The sequence below is a fragment of the Nanorana parkeri genome, unplaced genomic scaffold, assembly GCF_000935625.1.
Source record: "Nanorana parkeri isolate BGI_ZX_2015 unplaced genomic scaffold, ASM93562v1 scaffold301, whole genome shotgun sequence".
NCBI lineage: Eukaryota > Metazoa > Chordata > Amphibia > Anura > Dicroglossidae > Nanorana > Nanorana parkeri.
Genome location: NW_017306569.1, coordinates 574,684 through 592,909, shown reverse-complemented (window position 1 = coordinate 592,909; position 18,226 = coordinate 574,684). Strand labels below are relative to the sequence as shown.

General features: G+C 38.2%; 1 protein-coding gene across 1 annotated transcript in view; it reads right to left on the bottom strand.

Annotated features, from left to right (window-relative positions):
- Positions 1-3,009: 3,009 nt before the first annotated feature.
- Positions 3,010-18,226, bottom strand: part of SLC13A1 (solute carrier family 13 member 1) — a 52,306-nt gene continuing 37,089 nt past the window's right edge. Inside the window, exons 9-15 of the mRNA XM_018557736.1 lie at positions 17,809-17,907; positions 17,612-17,713; positions 17,017-17,114; positions 15,416-15,525; positions 7,958-8,119; positions 4,364-4,501; positions 3,010-3,180 (exon numbers count right to left, since the gene is read on the bottom strand). Of these exons, the coding sequence (XP_018413238.1) occupies positions 3,010-3,180; positions 4,364-4,501; positions 7,958-8,119; positions 15,416-15,525; positions 17,017-17,114; positions 17,612-17,713; positions 17,809-17,907 (880 nt within the window). The remainder of the gene's footprint in view (positions 3,181-4,363; positions 4,502-7,957; positions 8,120-15,415; positions 15,526-17,016; positions 17,115-17,611; positions 17,714-17,808; positions 17,908-18,226) is intronic.

Below are 18,226 nucleotides of genomic sequence, written 5' to 3'. Positions count from 1 at the left end.
CTGCTTACTCTTATTTCACAATAGAAATGCAGTACTTCGTAAGCATTTATAGAATGCTCATTGTGCTGTGTGATGCTGTCCTGGAATAACGATTTGGCATATGACTTGCAGAAATATGTAAATGATTTTTTTTGCACAGGCAATTAACAAGAGCATGTTTACTCTGAACATCAATATTGCAAATTACTGTTACCGTTTTGTAAGTTACTGAAAGACAAAAATAAATTTGTTTTTCTTCTTGTTTAAAAACAAGCACAAACATTACACTTACATGTCTATAAACCCAAAACTGGGTCCTTTACGATATAGGGTATTCAATTATTGACTATGAAAAGATTTTACACATGAAATGGGCAATGTCAGATTGCACATATTGGGCTTCATTTACCGCAAAGTGAGGTGAAGTAAGATTACGTGAATCGAGGTGACCCTGTGTTCACTTCAAACTATCAAAAATGTGCAAGGGAAATTAATTGCATATGAACTACCCCTGCATGTGGTTGCGGGCTCAAAGTGATGTCGCAGTCTCACTTCACCTCACTATGCTTATAGTTATTTAGGGTGTTCATTATTCAATATTCTTCAGTGTTTCATAGGATTTATTTATAATTGCTTAGGGTGTAACGGCTCCCGGCGGCTCACCCGCGTGACGTCACGGACACGCCGCGGGGTGTCGCTCCCGGGCCGATGACGTCACACGGCTCCGCCCCCTCCTCCTCTTAAACCGGAACATTTCAGATGTCTGGCGATCCAGCAATCAATGCGGACGCCAGACCTTCACTGGCCTCGCAGCACAACGGAGCCTCTACACAAACCCTCTCCTCACAGAGCCCTCACATCCCCACGCAGATCGAGCAGATCGTTGGCAAGTCCCTGCTGCCACTTCATCCAATTGCGGGCTCACCAGTCTAAGGAGAGGATCAGTTCCCTGAGAACAGCTAACCGCAAGTATACTGTGTAGCTCTCTATTGCCATCCGGTGGTAACTCATAGGCGCTGCTTGCTGTACAACTGAGAACTGTGAACTGTTATTGAAACTGCTATACTCTCAGAACTTTGTTGATAATTCCTACCAATACTGTATTGTGACAAGAACAGTCAGTGATTGTGGAGATCGATCTTGTCATTACACCAACGGGTCCGCTTAACAGGTGCATTGAGGGAGACTCCTCAACTTGATTAACCTCGCTGTAATTAATTGTTCCACTGTTACTATCACTCTTTTGGGAGATTGGTGCAATGATGCGCAAAACCTAGTGGCGAGATTCATTGCTGCACAAGTACCCTTGGTCTTGGGTGTGTGACGCGGAACGGGGTTCCGCAGCTGAGCTCCATAGCCTCCCTTAGTTAGGGTATTATATAGGGTTAGGTACCGCTAAGTCTAATAATATAAAGTTAAAGGTGGGCTACAGGATGGTAAAAACCCAGAACTTTGCAGATTCAGCAGTGTAAGCTAACATTGGGTTGTTTTTTTTCTCAAACTAAAATATAACAGATGTTTGGGTTTTCCGGTCTCTTAGGAATAATTCTTTAAAAAGTGCTCCTTTTGGAAAGGAGTGGAGTGGAAAGGAATTCGTTTGGTGGTACTGAAGCCCCATCTCCATGCTAGCAATTTTAGGTCTATCTGTGAAAATTAGGGTTGCACAGATACCAAGTACAGTACTCGGTACAAGTACGAGTGCATGTACCGATACTTTTGAGCTCCAAGGCTAGACTAGAGAAAAATGCAAAAATTATGAGGCAGCTGCCATTTGTAAGGAGCACACGGAGCTCCAGGGATTTGTACATCTCTGTTTTAATGTACGATTTTGTTTTTATAAATATAAATAAAGTGATGCACAGATACCAGTTTTGCGAGTACTGGTACTTGCCGAGTACTTACAAGTACTGATACATTTTTGTTTATTGTCATGTGACAGTTTTTCTAAAACAATACAGACTAATGATTTCAGGTCAGTGGTGGAGCTCCAGAGCCAGGTCCCAGCTGCAACCGCTGCAACCCTGGTAGTTCTCATGAAAATGCCAAGTATCTGCACTGGTACTCGAAAAGTATCTGTGCATCCCTAGTGAAAATTATCAGCTTTACTGTATACTACTGCAGAGAGGCTATAACTATTCAACCTTCTTGAAACACTGTATTAAAGTGCTGCATATCTATTTGCATGGACCAGAGATTACACCTAGACAGTTATATGCGTGCTGTGTTCATAGACCACATTTTAATGTATAGAATAAAAATGTGTAATATCAAGAAAGCCTGTTTCACAGCTGTGTAACCTTGATAGGACAACTGCCCCATTTCTCGCTTGCTAGTCCTTACACCGTAGCTCAGGGGTGGCAAACTGCGGCCCTCCAGCTGTTGTGGAACTAGAAGTCCCTTGAGGCTTTGCAAGATTCTCAGAGCCACGACTCGCAGAGGCATCATGGGATTTGTAGTTTCACCACAGCTGGAGGGCCAGAGTTTGCCACCCCTGCCGGCGTAGCTGTTTCAACTCATTCCATTCATTTAGCATTCAGTGAAGATAAACCAGAGACATACAGTACATCTTGAGGTAGACATCTTGGACAGTATACATATATTGGCATCTCATCATCTGTACTTATGCAGCCCTCAGAAAAGTTTGTCTAAATATAAGGCATGCTACAACTGTAAAATTAAACATATATACATATGTACCTTAGCTTATATGCTAACAAGGTGAATTCCATGAACACAATAATGCATTTTTAATTTTGAAAAATAAAAATATTTGTATAAAAAAGGTAAGAAATGGTAGAAGTGGCTTTCTGGGAACAAATGGTCTGCTTGGGCCAGAATCATAAATATCTTCAAAAGTTAATCAGGTCTTTGTAATAGAAAGCACTTTCCATACTGCGGACCTCCTTCTGTGCAGCCAAAGCTTAGATAAAGAGGTGGACATGAATTTATGTATATATGAGCAGATTTACACTAACTTGTTTTAAGAAGATGTCAGTTCTTTTACTAATTTACATGTGTTCATTTGTAATTTCACCCCACAGTAGTCAGGAATGATGTAGTCAGGATTGTGCTGTTTGGAGGAACAATAATTGGAGCCCAGGATGGATATGTTTGAAGATTGAACATAGGTATTGCCCAAGTCGATATACAAAGCATCACAACAAGAACGCCTAATATATTAATACCGAGTCCAGCTTTTACCTATAAGCAAAGAAGAAGCAGAAAAAATATATAAATTGAGCCACGAATTTGAAAGAAAAAGCACAAAAGGTACATGTTGCAAAAATAGTTGACAGCAACCATAACACTCAACATATGTTACATATGCACCTCACCAAGTAGAAAAAGCACACACCAAATGTATGATTGTCATGGCTATTTACCTTCTGTGTTCCAGTGCCAGGGACTCCTCTATTTCCTGGCACTTCTGGGTTACACTTATGACAATGTGTCATGTAGCTATTTCTTCTATATTAACTCAAGTTAGGCACGCAGTTACTGCTTGAACACAGTGTCTATACGCTCCCTGAGCTACCAAAGTTGTTTATATTCAGCCTTAGCAATGTACCCAGAGCCTAAGTCTCTGCTGCACCTCAGCTTGGTCTCCTCTACACCTCAGTGTAGACCCCTCAGCACCTGCAGCCCATCCACTGTTGCACCCACAGCCAAAGTCCCTGCCACACCCCAGTTTGGTCTCTGCTGCACTCACAGCCAAAGTCCCAGAAGAACCCTTGGCATCGGTCTGCAGTACAGCTGCAGCCTCTTCTGCTCATCAGCTAATCCACAGCTCTTCCTGCATCTCCAATGCACCTGTAACCTCTGTTTTTTCTCAGCTGTCCCATAGCTTTGTAATAGTCAGTTAATATATAATATAGCGATCACCAATTTAAAAAGGGCATTTCTACTGTACACACATTTAAAGAGGACTTTTAGCAGAAGGGTCTTTTTGCTGACCATCAATTAAAATGGAGATTTAGGGAGGCCTTTCCACTGACCACCAATGAAATGGTAAACACAGAAGAGGCTATTGGCTGCAACAGATCACTAATGACTAAGGGGTATATATATAGGGGTGCAGTTTAGCTTGCTAACCATCATTATTAAAGGAACCTGTTAGGGGTGCAAAGTGTCAAGTGCCACAGAGAGGTCACTGGAAAAAGGGACAACAAATGGGGGGCTCCAAAAATATTTTGCTATGGGGTCCTTATGTTCTGTGTTTTTGCACATCTGGAGCAGTGCTAACATTTCTTTAGAATTTCATTTTTCTGCTTTTATGATCATTGTTTAAAACATCTACTAGTACTTCTTATGGCTGCTTACAGACAAACTATCCACATTTAAAATGCTTAAAGCAAGTATCAAATGTAGATACAGTACTACTTACCATGTCTATAACTTGAAGATGGCCATAAGAAAAGACAATGGCATTTGGTGGGTTTGCTACAGGAAGTAGGAAGGCAAAAGATGTGCAAAGAGTTGTAGGGAGGAGTATGTAGAGTGGGTTCACATATAGTGCTTCAGCCTGTGTAGAATACAAGAAAATATTTAGATTAAAGCCATATTATATTGTTGGTATGTAGGTATTTCTCATAGCTAACATTAAAACTAGGTTAAAACAAGACAAGCAAATATGGTTCAAATCAAACATATTTTAAAAAATATTAATATTTCATGTATTTTTTTTATGAAGATGCACACATAATACAGCTGGGGGTGAGTGGAATTGACTAAAATTATGAAAAGCTGAGAGCTACATGGGTCCTTGGTTGGGTCTTATGGCTATAAACATTAATGGTCATAGAATGGTACCTGACATATATCTGTACCAAAGGTGTATGTAATACAGAAGAAAAAAATTATAACAAACCATCCCTGACCTCTCTAGCTACTTGCAATGTGAAGTAATTTATTCTCAAAGATCCTCAAAGGTGATAACAAAGACTCAACAAAGTTGAGCTTCAGTTCACTTCTAACAGCTTAGAAACATCTATTGTTTGTCTACATTAAGCCTGCATTTAAACCTGCTGTTCCCTAAACATGTGCCAAAAGCATACAAAGATGCTTGCTTTGGCACGCATTGATGGAAATGCAGCAAAATGCGCAATGCACTTGCATTGCCAATCATTTCTAATGGCACCCTAAATGCGGCCAGGAAGATGCGCCTCTTTGCTCCGTGTTTGCGCGCAATAAAACGTGCACAAACGTGGAAGTAAAAAACGTGCAACATGTGTTGCAAAATTTGCTTCATAGACCTGTTTTGCTGCATTTGTCACATATTCAGGCCCTATTGAACTCAGCAGGGAAACGTGCCACTAAATGCACAGGTGTGAATGTGGGCTAAAAGACTGTCAGACTGCCAAAAAGTCTGCTGCAATAGATAGTCTTAGGAAAATTTTTTAGAGTTTGTGTGCCCCTGTTGTTAACTTTGACAAAAAACAAGGCCTATAACTAGGGGGGAGTGAGGGCTTGTGTTAAAGTGCTTGTACTGTCTGTTTTGAATATGTAAAACTTTAGTGTGCACAGCATTAATGTAAGGTTAAACTCCCGGTTAAGAAATGTTACAGAGCAGGAAAACCTATATGCCAGCACTGCAGGATATTATTATCAAAAAAATATAAAATATAAAATAGAATAGGTGGTGAAATAATAATTTTGTGTTAGGTGCTTGAACATTCTATATTATTCACATGACTGTGCTGAAGACTTGTCTTTCCCCTGCGGTGCAAGACCATTCTCTTGGGCACTCCCTTTGAATGTAAGATTACAAGGCAGCACATCAAGTCAGATATTGGTGGTGCAGTGGTGCTGTTTCCAGAAAAAAATTAATTCAGTAAACAAATCACCAGGGGTGAGAGGGTGAATTTCCATAAAGCTATATTCGTTTAACAGTTTTTGTGCTGCTGTTCATCTGACAAATATCACATATGTCAGATGTAGAAATGTCACTGTAATGCAGAAGAAATAAAGATCTGCCTTTGTGTTATTTTATTCTATTATCATTTACTGCATCTAGCAACCATTTTATCCACTAATAAAGTACATTTCCTTAAGAGCACAGTGTTCTGTCTAATCCTAAAATTCTTTACTGCAATGATAACTCACTAACACTAGTTAACATGGAGTCCTGTAGCTACCAGCTAGATCACTCTTTGGTACTACAATGAAAAAATGTAGAAGATTATGGCAAGTTTTCTGGTTTAAAAATCAATTGGGGTAGACCACAAATTCTCCATGTAGACAGTTTTTTGGGCAAGTCTCCCTGCCACGTTTAGGAATCGGTTTCATTAAATGATTGGGACTGCAAATGTCAAGAACCTTTACTAATTAGATCCCCTTGGACATCGAACCCTTATCAGGCCAAGTGTTAAATATGGACTAAACTTCCTTTAGTGGCAATGGATAGGGTGGTTTTAGTCAAAATAATTTTATCAAAAATCAAAAAATTTGCTTTTGCCCTCCCCAATGTATCTCCATGTAAAATACTTTTAGAGAATGCATTCTCTTCTGTTTAAGCTGTTTAATTTGGATTACCCATCTTCCCTTGGAAGGGTTACATTGCCAGACTTAAATTGTTATTATATAGCTGTCCAATCTTCCCACTTGTATCATAAAGGTAAACAATAATGACATATTTCAATATTCTGCTGTGTGCACTTCTACTAAGATGTTTTCCATCTTTTGTATGATGCTACTCAACCCTCAAGCTGCGGTGTTGGCCCACCAACCCAGACACAGGGGGGAGGTGGATATTAGGGTCCTGGAAGAGGAATAATGAGATGAAGCATTGGAGTCTCCCCCAAAACTATCTGACAGACTGATACAACTGTATATTTTACATAAGCCTTGTTTGATGCCTGTACAGCTCTCAAAATCCCAACCAAATCATAGCCCTTTGTATCCTATGTGCTCTGCTGCCTTGGGTAATTTTTTCATTTATTTTGGGCATGTCTTCTGATCCAAGGATACAATGAGCAGGTGATCAAATTCCTGCATTACAAAATGGGCACCCCATTCTCCATGAGCCCCTTGGATCTTTTGTCCAATTTAGAATTGGATAACATTACTACTGTATTTCTTCATGAAACTTTATTTATTGCACGTACCTGGATTCAAGCTACTCATCTGACCCAGTAGCCTGGTTTCTTCATGTCAATGCTACCCTTCCTTTCAAGATATTCATATATGAACAACCAAATTGGTGGTTTGCCCCACGAAATTTCAGAAGATTTGGAATCAGTGGATGGCTCAATCTGACATCTGAAATCCAATACCTGTAGTGCACAACTACTAGCTCTACACTGGTATGAACATCTGTTCATAGGGGTGTAGAGGAGTGGCCTTGACTTTCCGGTGCTATATTTTATATTTGCAAAGTGCTTTAATCATGGTGGCCTTTCTACTTCCAAATTACTTGGCTGCTTCTATTACCATGCACTTTCCAGTAATACCAAAGTATAACTCTTCCCCTTTGTTTTGCTACAAGGAGCTTGATTATTCAGTTGAGCACTATGTAATTTGACAACCATTTTTATTGTTATACCTGCATCTTTACTTCAGACTTTAATTTTAAAAAGTTTGTTTTTTTAAGACCAAGATCATGAAACTAAATATAGTGTCACCATCTTGACCTCCTAATTTCTTGAATTGCAGTTCTACAAAATTTCAACACAGGAGCAGAGTTTGATAAGACAATTCATGGTATGTAGCCATATTTTAACTATTTTTAACTACAATGTCAACTAAACCTTTAACCTGGAAAATAAATACTGTTGCTATATTTGTCAGAATTACAAAAGTGTCAGCTGAGGTCACATATAAAACTAGAATAAACACTATATACAGTATGTAAAGTTATACCTTATATGTTAATGTTTAAAATATATTGTGAACATTGTCTAAAATATATTCTATTATAACCTCCAACAAATCAGAATTATGTTGTAGTTTATGCAATGACTATAAATTTGAGTCAACTCACCAATGGAGCTAATATAGGTAAGAATATTGTGATTGTTGCAGGATTGCTAGCAACTTCAGTAACCGATGTCACAATTATGCATGCAATAAGAACCACAACCCAAATAGGTAATGAGCCAAGTGGGGTCATCTTGTTTCCTATCCACAGCGACAGTCCAGAAACCTGAAAATAGAATATGAAAATAAAGTCGTAATCAATGACACACACATACTTTGTTTTTTTTTCCTCCTTTATCATACACTACATCAGGTAGTTGTCTGTTGCTATTGACACATTAAAAGTCTATGCATAGCCAAAACTTTTATTTTTTTTGTTTGGATAGAGTTTATTTTTTGCTGTCTAAATCATGACGGTGAGATTGTCCTTGATTTACTGTCCTGGAGATGCAACAATAAGTGAGAGGAAATCTCTACAACTGAGGAGAATTTCCCTCTTTGACAATTGTCACTGGAAAATATGTCCCCATTGGAAGATCCCCTGTTGCCACTTGTTCAGGCAACAACTCTAAATCTCTGGATTTCCCATTATTTTCTGTCTCAGTTACAGTAGTCATCAGTGCAAATAGAAATGTCTAATAATCACACTAGTACCATAGACACTACAGTCACACTACACCACATGCCAAATTCCACATAAAGAAAACAAATGCTTTGACTCCAAAGCAACCCTTGAACAGCGATTTTAATGGTGTAGGTTGAAGGTTCAAGGTTTCAAGGTGACGATACTGTGGACCTTGGACTCTATATATTTATAAGGTTGATCTGGTGTTGGTGTAATTGTGCCAAGTTATACTCGCAGGTGCACTATTTTTTTTATAATTCTTTATTTTAGACACAAGTAGCAGAAGTATAATATCCATAAATGCTGGACAGTAACAAGAGAGGAGTCATGGTATAAAAACATTGGCAAAACTGCCATTGAATGGACATTGTAGAAAACATTCACAGTATGTATTGAAACAGGCGTGTAAAAAGGCAGTGTTAACAACTATTGCTAAGCATGTGTTTTTACATTTTTTTTATTATTAATCTGTCCCCGGTGTCCCAAAAATTTAGCAATTAGCAGTCGAATGATGCTATGGGACACAAATAAGTATTTGTAGAAAAGGTAAGAAGAGGGAACAGCTCGAAGAAGGGAGTGTGGAGTAAGTGAGAAAGGGCAGGGAGGGAAGGGGGGTAGGCCATCCATCCATTAGGAGGAAGGGAACAGTGTTCAGCTCAGGCAATTTGCGAAGCCGAGAGACATCATCAAGGCATCAGAGGAGCATCTGAGGAGAGGAGGTATTCATACCAATAGAACCATCTTTTATTGAATTTTGTTTCCCGGTGGTATAGGGAAACTGTCATGCATTCCACCATCTCCGTTTCCCGGACTTTAGAGATCCACATGGCTATGGTTGGAGCAGTGGTTATCTTCCAAAGCATGGGGATACACATTTAAGCTGTATTGAGCAGGTGTATCAGCAGAGATAGTTTATACCTGTTCCGTGAGGCTAGACAAATGGAGGGCATGACCAAAAGATATGCATCAGGGAGCCCTCTTACTCATTACAGCGCCAACATCGGTTTGGAGTGTGAGGCCAGATCTTATGCAGAGTGGAGGGAACCCTATACTAGCATGTAAGTAGTTTGTAGTTAGCTTCCTGCGTTTTACACACAACAGAAGCTTCGTGAGAGAAGTATATGATGTTTTTCGTTGTTCCGTTGTTCTGTTGAAAGAGATAGCTATAGGTCTCGTTCACACTTAAGGAGAAACGGAGGCACAAAGGAATCATCGGGAGTAATAACCAGTTTTTATACCCTGGATGGGGAGAGGCATAGTCGGTCAAACAACGTGAGTGGCGCAGGGGATGTCGATCCAGGGACTATGCTCAGTAGAAAGTGGCGAAGTTGCAGTAATCTCCAGGAACCAACCTGTATTATTTCTCAGCAGTAGGGTGTGCTCATAGGTCACTTTTGTGTTTCATCCACCAGGCTTTGCTGTGACAAAGTACTGTGCTGGAGTTGAATCATTTCTGACTGAGGTTCTGTGATAGCTAATCATTGTGGAGAGTGTCATTAGTAGGAGGGGTTGGCTATAACAAAACCCTTGAGCATGATCAGTTCTGGGTTCCTGTTCTTCACCTCTCCCCAGTTGGGAGATGGCTGCTTAGGTACTGGCCTAGTGCCCAGGCCTGAGGGCTTAGGCCCTCAAGGCCTACCCTCATGGAATATCATATGCTAAATGGACTTTGTTGGATTCAATACAAGGACCTTACCCATGATAACTGAGTCTATGGGCACACCAGAGTAACCACAAGAACCTCAGGTAGTGATATACCATGCTAGGATTCAAAACTCATTCTAAAACTGTGTTAAATTAGTGCCAACCCACCTCAAATGCTAATTGAAAAAAAGCACTGCATTTAAAATCCTTAGTGACTATCTAGTTATACAATGTACAATATGTGAATAATAATCAAACCATTTTAAACTCGAACATGCATTATCATCTAACATGCATTGTGCAGTATTCTTATATGCAATCCTCCCTATAAGGTACAGTCCTCTAAAATGACTTCAGTGATACATCCATATATCAATGGATAACACAAATAACATAAATGACATACAAAACATGCGTTGTTCAATGAAAATATGTGCAATCTTTCCTCCTAAAGTAGAATCATACAACTATTTTTGTGATTGTTCAATGTAATGTAAACAACAATATCTCTCACAATATTAATTATTGCATGCATCCAACTGTGATAATATAATCCTCCTAATGAAGTGCAGTCCTTTTTAAAGTACAACATTTCTTCCAACTTTATGACCACACCACCTCCGTCTACTTCACAAATCCAAGTGATCCTTGCTTCCCTCCATGTAATAAAGTATCTAGCCGCACTCACAAACTCCTATTGTTCACCATGTTACAGATGAACAGTACACGCTTTTCAAATAGATTTCTCTCTCTGTTTCTTCCACTCCCGTATCCAGCAGTTAATCAAGAGATTCTTTCCCCTCCTTCCACTATGACATTCAGCAGTCATTCCTTACACCTTCTCCATCTTCTATCTCCTCTTTGTTAATACTCAGAAAGAAGAAGATATACTCCCCATTGTGCAGTATCATAATTAATTAATTTAAATAAAGATAAAAAGGCACTTACAATTATGATACATTTTATTTGCATAAAAACACATCCACTGGCATTCCATTTTATTAGATTGTGATGCTTGTATGGCCCTGATCCGCTTACGCATCACTTCCGACTTCCTCTGAGGTGACGGCCAACACACAAGCATCAAGATCTCCATTAACTTCTTATATCATGCTCTGCAATACCAACTTTGACTACTAGATGTCATTCAATTTCAACATAGGGTATATATGACGAGGATATCTCTATTCTGAATATTCTATTACTGCTATTTCTCACTCTAAGTAGAGGGTTATACAATATTGGGAGATGAGGAGACATATAAACAATTGCCTAATGACCCAACAAGTAATTATAAGAAAGAATTAGGGAAACTGTTAAAAGATGGATGGAAAAAAAGGCATTTAAAAAAAAAAGAAGAGTATAAATACTTACTACCCTCTAACATGAGAATATCAGTAATTTATTTTTTACTGGAAATACATAAAGATGAAATTAACCCACCAGGTAGACCAATTTTCAGTGGAATTGAGTCTCTTATCAAGAACAGGGGAGTATGTGGATCATTTTTTTACAGCCCCTGGTCACTAAGACAAGAGCCTATCTAAAAGACAGTAGCGAAAGAATTAAAATTTTAGCTGAGATAAAAAAATACAAAAGATTTTATATTTGTCACGATGGATGTTGAATCCCTGTATACGAACATTGATCAGGGAAAAGGATTGGAAGCTGTGTTATGGCCATTAAATAAGGATGACAATTTAGAGAAGGAACAGGTAGAGTTCATTACTCAGTGCACAGATTTTGTGATGCGGAATAATTATTTCTGGTATGGTGGCGAATATTATCTTCAGATTAGGGGTGTTTCAATGGCTGCTAAATTTGCCCGAGTCTAGCAAATTTATTTATTGCCAAGTGGGGGGAGGATGTTATTTTTGGTGCCAAATGGGAGGGCCTATCTCTTTGGCGAAGATTCATAGATGATATTTTGTAGATCTGGCAGGGGGATAGGTCCTCTTTAAACCCGTTTTGGAATACCATTGAAACCATTAAAATGACAGATCGTAACAGTTACATACAATTGCCATCATCCTAATTGGATCACCGGTATACCCAAGGGACAGCTAGTAAGATTAGATGTAATTGCACGTTAGACAGATTTTGAAGAACAAGTTAGTAATATTGAAAATAGGTTCTTATAGATAGGATACAACTAAGGTGACACGAGGAAAATAAAAATAGGTGAAAAAATAGAGTAGACGCATTGAAAACAAAAAATAGAAAAGAATAAGGACTATGTTATTTCCTTTGTCACAGATTATTCTATGCAATATAAAGAACTAGAAAGAATTATGCGTAAGCATTGGAATATTTTAATGAGGGACAAAGTACTGGGACCTATTCTACCAAATAAACCCAATATTATATATAGGAGAGCCCCTACACTAAAGAATAGACTAGTGTACAATGTTATAGAACCACCCAAGAAACCAATGACGTTGTTTAATGGAATAGGATTTTATCCATGTGGCAGATGTGTGGGAGATGTTGTTTAACACAGCAGAGAAGAAAAGTAACCCAATTTAAATCGAACACTAATAATAAAATGTTTGATATAAAAGAATTAATTTCTTGTGGAACAACCCACGTTACTTATTTACTTGCATGCCCTTGTGGGTAAGCAATACATAGGGAGAACCACAAGACAGCTTAAAGGAGAACTATGGGGTCAGGGCTTTTCCCCATAGTTCTCCTAAGGGTAACGGGAGGACACAAACTAGAGTCCTCCCGTCACCCAAAGCTCAGTATACCGCGAGCTACAGCTCGCAGTGTACTGAGACGCCGCAGCCGGGACGGATCCCGACATTACTGTCTGGATCGACCCAGCTGCGTGAGGGATATCTAGAGGCAGAGCCAGCTGTACCCGCCCCCTCCACGTCCGTTCCGCCAGTCAGCGCTGGAGGATCGGACAGGGAAGGGGGGTGAATCCCTGCAGGGAGCCATGAGTGACAGTCACGGCTCTCTACAAGAACAGGATCGAGAAGTGAGCGAGCGATGGTATGTGTTCGCTCACTTCCTGATCTATTAAGCCGACGAGTGACAGTTTCATTGTCACAGGTCGGCTAGAACTATGAGGCTGGGTGATTTTCACTCGCCTCATAGTTCTCCTTTAAGATTCATATAAAGGAACACATTCACAATATTAAAAATTGTTTCACTAAAGATAAGTGTATCAAACCATTTTAAGTTACTGTATATCACAACAAGGACCCTAGGGGCTTACATATTGTGGATTTGACAGAGCCATGAGACAATGGAGAGGGGACAATTTAAAAAAGAAGTTTCACAGAGAGAAACAAAATGGATATACCTGTTGGACATTGTGAGGGGAATTCATCAAAACTGGACCAGACCAAATCTGGAGCAGATTTGCACTGCAACCAATCACCTTCTCTGTCTCATTTTCAAATCTTACTGAGCATACCGATGAGAGATGCTGATTGGTATAAAATACATCCCGGTATAACTGAGACCTTCAACAGATTTTAAATAATAAGAGAAATTTTAAATAGTTAATTATAATCCGAAGGGTAGTTGAGATGCACCACCGTGTTTATGATAATACAGAATATTGATTTTAGATGGTTTCATGTGATTGCGCTATTTAGGACATTTTAAATGAACAGGATTTTTTTTTCAAATATATCTTTTTCTATATTTTTATTTTTTAGATTGTGATGACTAAAATAGTTGAGAATTGAGAATTTAGGATTAAATTAGGCTGTCCCCTGTTCTTTGCATTAGCATAATTAAATGGTTTCCTGGATTATAAGTTTTATATAATGTATAATACAGTACTTAAAGTGAGGAGAGGATGGAAGATGGAGAAGGTGTAAGGAATGAGTTATAACTGCTGAATGTCATAGTGGAAGGAGGGGAAAGAATCTCTTGATTAACTGCTGGATACGGGAGTGGAAGAAATAGAGAGAGAAATCTATTTGAAAAGCGTGTATTGTTCATCTGTAACATGGTGAACAATAGGAGTCTGTGAGTGCGGCTAGATACTTTATCACATTGTGGGAAGCAAGGATCACTTGATTATTTGTGAAGTACACGGAGGTGGCGTGGTCATAAAGTTGGAAGAAATGTTGTACTTAAAAAGGACTGCACTTCATTAGGAGGATTATATTATCACAGTTGGATGCATGCAATAATTAATATTGTGAGAGATATTGTTGTTTACATTACATTGAACAATCACAAAAATAGTTGTATGATTGTACTTTAGGAGGAAGGATTGCACATATTTTCATTGAACAATGCATGTTTTGTATGTCATTTTATGTTATTTGTGTTATCCATTGATATATGGATGTATCACTGAAGTAATTTTAGAGGACTGTACCTTTTATAGGGAGGATTGCATATAAGAATATTGCACAACGCATTTTAGAGTTTAAAATGGTTTGATTATTATTCACATATTGCACATTGTATAACTAGATAGTCACTAAGGGTTTTGAGCACAGTGCTGTTTTTCAATTAACCGCAAGAACCTCCTTTGGTCCAAGCTGCAGTCAGACCTAACACTGAGTGTATACTGGAACTTCTGTGGAAATGGAGACACTTCTGACCTATAGTGAGAGAGAAGATTGACCTTCCGTACAGGGACTGTCAACCATATAAGATGTGTTGAGACACCACTACTATTTTTGGGTATTCCAATATTCCTCTTTCTCTAGAGTTTCATCGTTTTACATAAATACTTAAAAAGGCATCAATGGACTTGATCTGTTCATCACTGCAAGAGATTCAGTCACTGCAAGAGAACCAGTAAATGTGAGTATTAAGCCTAGGGACAAGGTTATCTCATCTGGGGTCCCACTTCTAAACCACAAGGCCGAGGTGGGTGGAGGCACTGCCATTGTAAATATGTACCAGTCCTATACTCCCACTTTGTGGAGGCTCAAGAACTCCTTGTTACCTACAGGTGGGCAGTGGTAGCTGATTGGAGAGGGTCATCTCACATGACCCACCACTCACCAGCACCACCACCAAAACAGGTCTACACATGCCGAGCTTTTCCTTTTGACTTTCGAGTATATGAGCCCTTAAATAATCTCCGGAGTTATGTATTCTTTTTTTTGTATTAGATGTGAAAAAAACAAACTTTGCTGCTTCAGTTTACATATGTTTTACAGCTTAAATATGATTAAAAGTTCCACATCACATTAGCTTTTTACTGAAAAATAACATTGGGGGAAATGACAACACCTTATTAAATTGCTGTCCATCACTAATGAAAGTAATTACCTCACATCCTTCTGCCAATGCAAATCCACCACCAACAAGAATAGCAATATCCCAAGGCATACAGGCCTGAAATTCTTTCCATGTAATGAGTGGGGTGTAATCCAAAGAATCTGTGTGAAGAAAGAAAATAGTTATACACACCAAGAAAATAAAACAACCCATTAAGCAACTTGGACATAAGTCATAATCCCTGTTGTAAAAAATCTATAAAATCCAATTCATTTTCCAACCAAGAAAGTGTTTTGTGCTCAGCATATTTTTAGGTGAAATTAATTTTTGTGTTCACAAATAAGCAATTTAGTAGGCATTAGAATACACTTGTGTTGACAGAATAAGTATAGGGAACAACTGGGACAATAGGGCGAAACCTCCTCTGGATCACATTCAGGTACAAACACCTTAGATGTGGGAACACTGCCCAGCATGGCTAGAGCTGGACATTATTTAACTTAATCCCAATGTTTGCCTATAATTTGAAGCTTTTGCAGAGCTCTATTGGATGATTATAAGCATTCCCCCTTACATACTTGAAAACGTATTGGGTATGATATAATAAAGGATTAAAAACAGTTTACTGAGCAGGATAAGTGTTGATTTTGAAAAGTGAGCATTCACTGAGCTTAGTAATGTTGGGAAATATGGTGAAGCTGTGATCACTTCAATCTTCCAACCAGCTTTATGCAAAAATCCTGTTTTTTTAAAATATTATTATTATTACATAGTATTTATATAGCGCCAACAGTTTGCGCAGCGCTTTACAATATAAGGAAGACAGTTACAATACAATTACAAATACAAATACAAATATCCAAACATGGGCAAGTGAAATTTAAAAAAACAGTGATTTTAGCATAAAGATGATTGGATTAACTATAGTTCCCAGGTGGCTTATGTAACTGAAGGAGAACTGTGTGACTGAGCCCTCTTCTGAAGTGCGGGCAGATCTGCTAGGATTCTCCAGGCTGCAGGACACGTGTGAAGAGGGGGCTGGTTGATTTCTGTGAAAAGAGTCACAGACATCACTGCTGCCACTGATGAGGTTGTGGAGCCAATAGCAGATAGGGTAACTTCCCCTGCAAAATACAGATTCCTTTACAAAGGAACAAAGTGAACAGCCTTTTTGCCTTTATTAAATCAACCCTTCTTACAGCATTATTCTAACAAATTACTTCTTTTTTTCTATCTGCTTCAGTTTACCCTTGGCAGAGATAACCCTATCGTGAGGAAAAATTATGAACTATGGTATGGATGTTTTTATGGCTCATTTAAACCATAATTATTCCATAAGCAATACAAAATATTTTCAATTTAAAATCTGAAAACGCAGTGAAGCATATCAAGGAAGGTTACATTACAAATTATAAAAATGATTCATACCTGGATAAAAAATATGATAACATAAATGGGACCTATCTGTTTAGCAGGATAAGAATTTTAAGGAAGAAAGTAGAAATTGTCTGATTGAATATAATTCTTAATTTTTTGACTTTCACTTAAAATAGTTGTAAATCATATTAGACACATGCTGCGTAATAGCTGTTTATGCATTTAACAAAATTAATTTCTGGAAAATCTGTTCACTTTTTAAGAGAATACTCAACTGCTTTTGCCAGCGTTTTTCCAGAGATTTGCAGGGACAATAAAGAACAGAAGACCCAGTAGTAAAGCGGCAGTAGAATCAGTAGCATACCCACGGTAACTAGAAATAAAATTAAGTACTAAATTAAAATGACCCATTATGGAGTTAGCTTAAAAAATACATGCTAGAGGAAAACTAAAATGGGTTAACATGTGCTAAACAGAAAGCCACAATTACCAGTCACATGACAGCTGTAAAAATGCATTTTCCTGCAATATTTCATGACATAACATTTACACTTGGAAACATTACAGGAAAATATTTTTTTTCATTTTTTTTTGTATTTATTCCCAATAAAAACAAGCAGTTATTAATATATGTATCCAAATTTGCTACCAAAAATAGCTATATCTGTCTCAAATTGAATCAAGTATAATATGCTGGGGTGGATTACAAATGCTAAAAGGTACAATGTTTTGAACTGAGACTTTGGCAAAAAGGAAAAAAAAACATTCTGGGGCTCAAGGGGATTTAGGGAGAAAAAAGGACTGTGGACTGAAGTAACAGAGCTACTACGGAATAAATAATAATAGCAAGAAAAGTGGAACAATACTTACTTGGGAAATAGAGAAGACCACCCAGGAAAAAATCCAGGATCTCTTGTAAACCACAGGAGGGCCATCAGCAGAAACAGAATGAAGGTCATGATTTCTTGATAGCTAAAAAATAATGTTTACAACAATTTATTATTATTTCTATGATTTCATCTGCAATACCTAAATAATTGTATGGTGTTTTTTTGTTAAAAGCTTACCTAATAGGGCCAAGTTTTTGATATTCGTCTAAGATGACTTTTGCAGATGCCTTTTCACGTTGTGTTTTTTGTTTCTTGCATTTAAACATCTCTTTCATGCTGAAAAAATATATATATTTTAGTACTGATTATTTTTAATTAATGTCAATTTTAGAATGTAAAAAGCAACATAAAATTGCTTATTGAATACCTGCATAGTATATGTAATTGAAGAAACCAAAATAGCTAAACTCTCAAAGTAAAATCAATCATAGAAATTTGATAGATGTCTATTCCAAAATGGCATGCCTTACAGTAGCTGTACACAGAGGGGTTGTTTTACTAAAGGCAAATGGGCTGCTCACTTTGCATGGGAATTTGCACTTTGTAGAGGAAATTTCCCTTAAAGTGACATTAAACATCCCCCCCCCCCCCCATA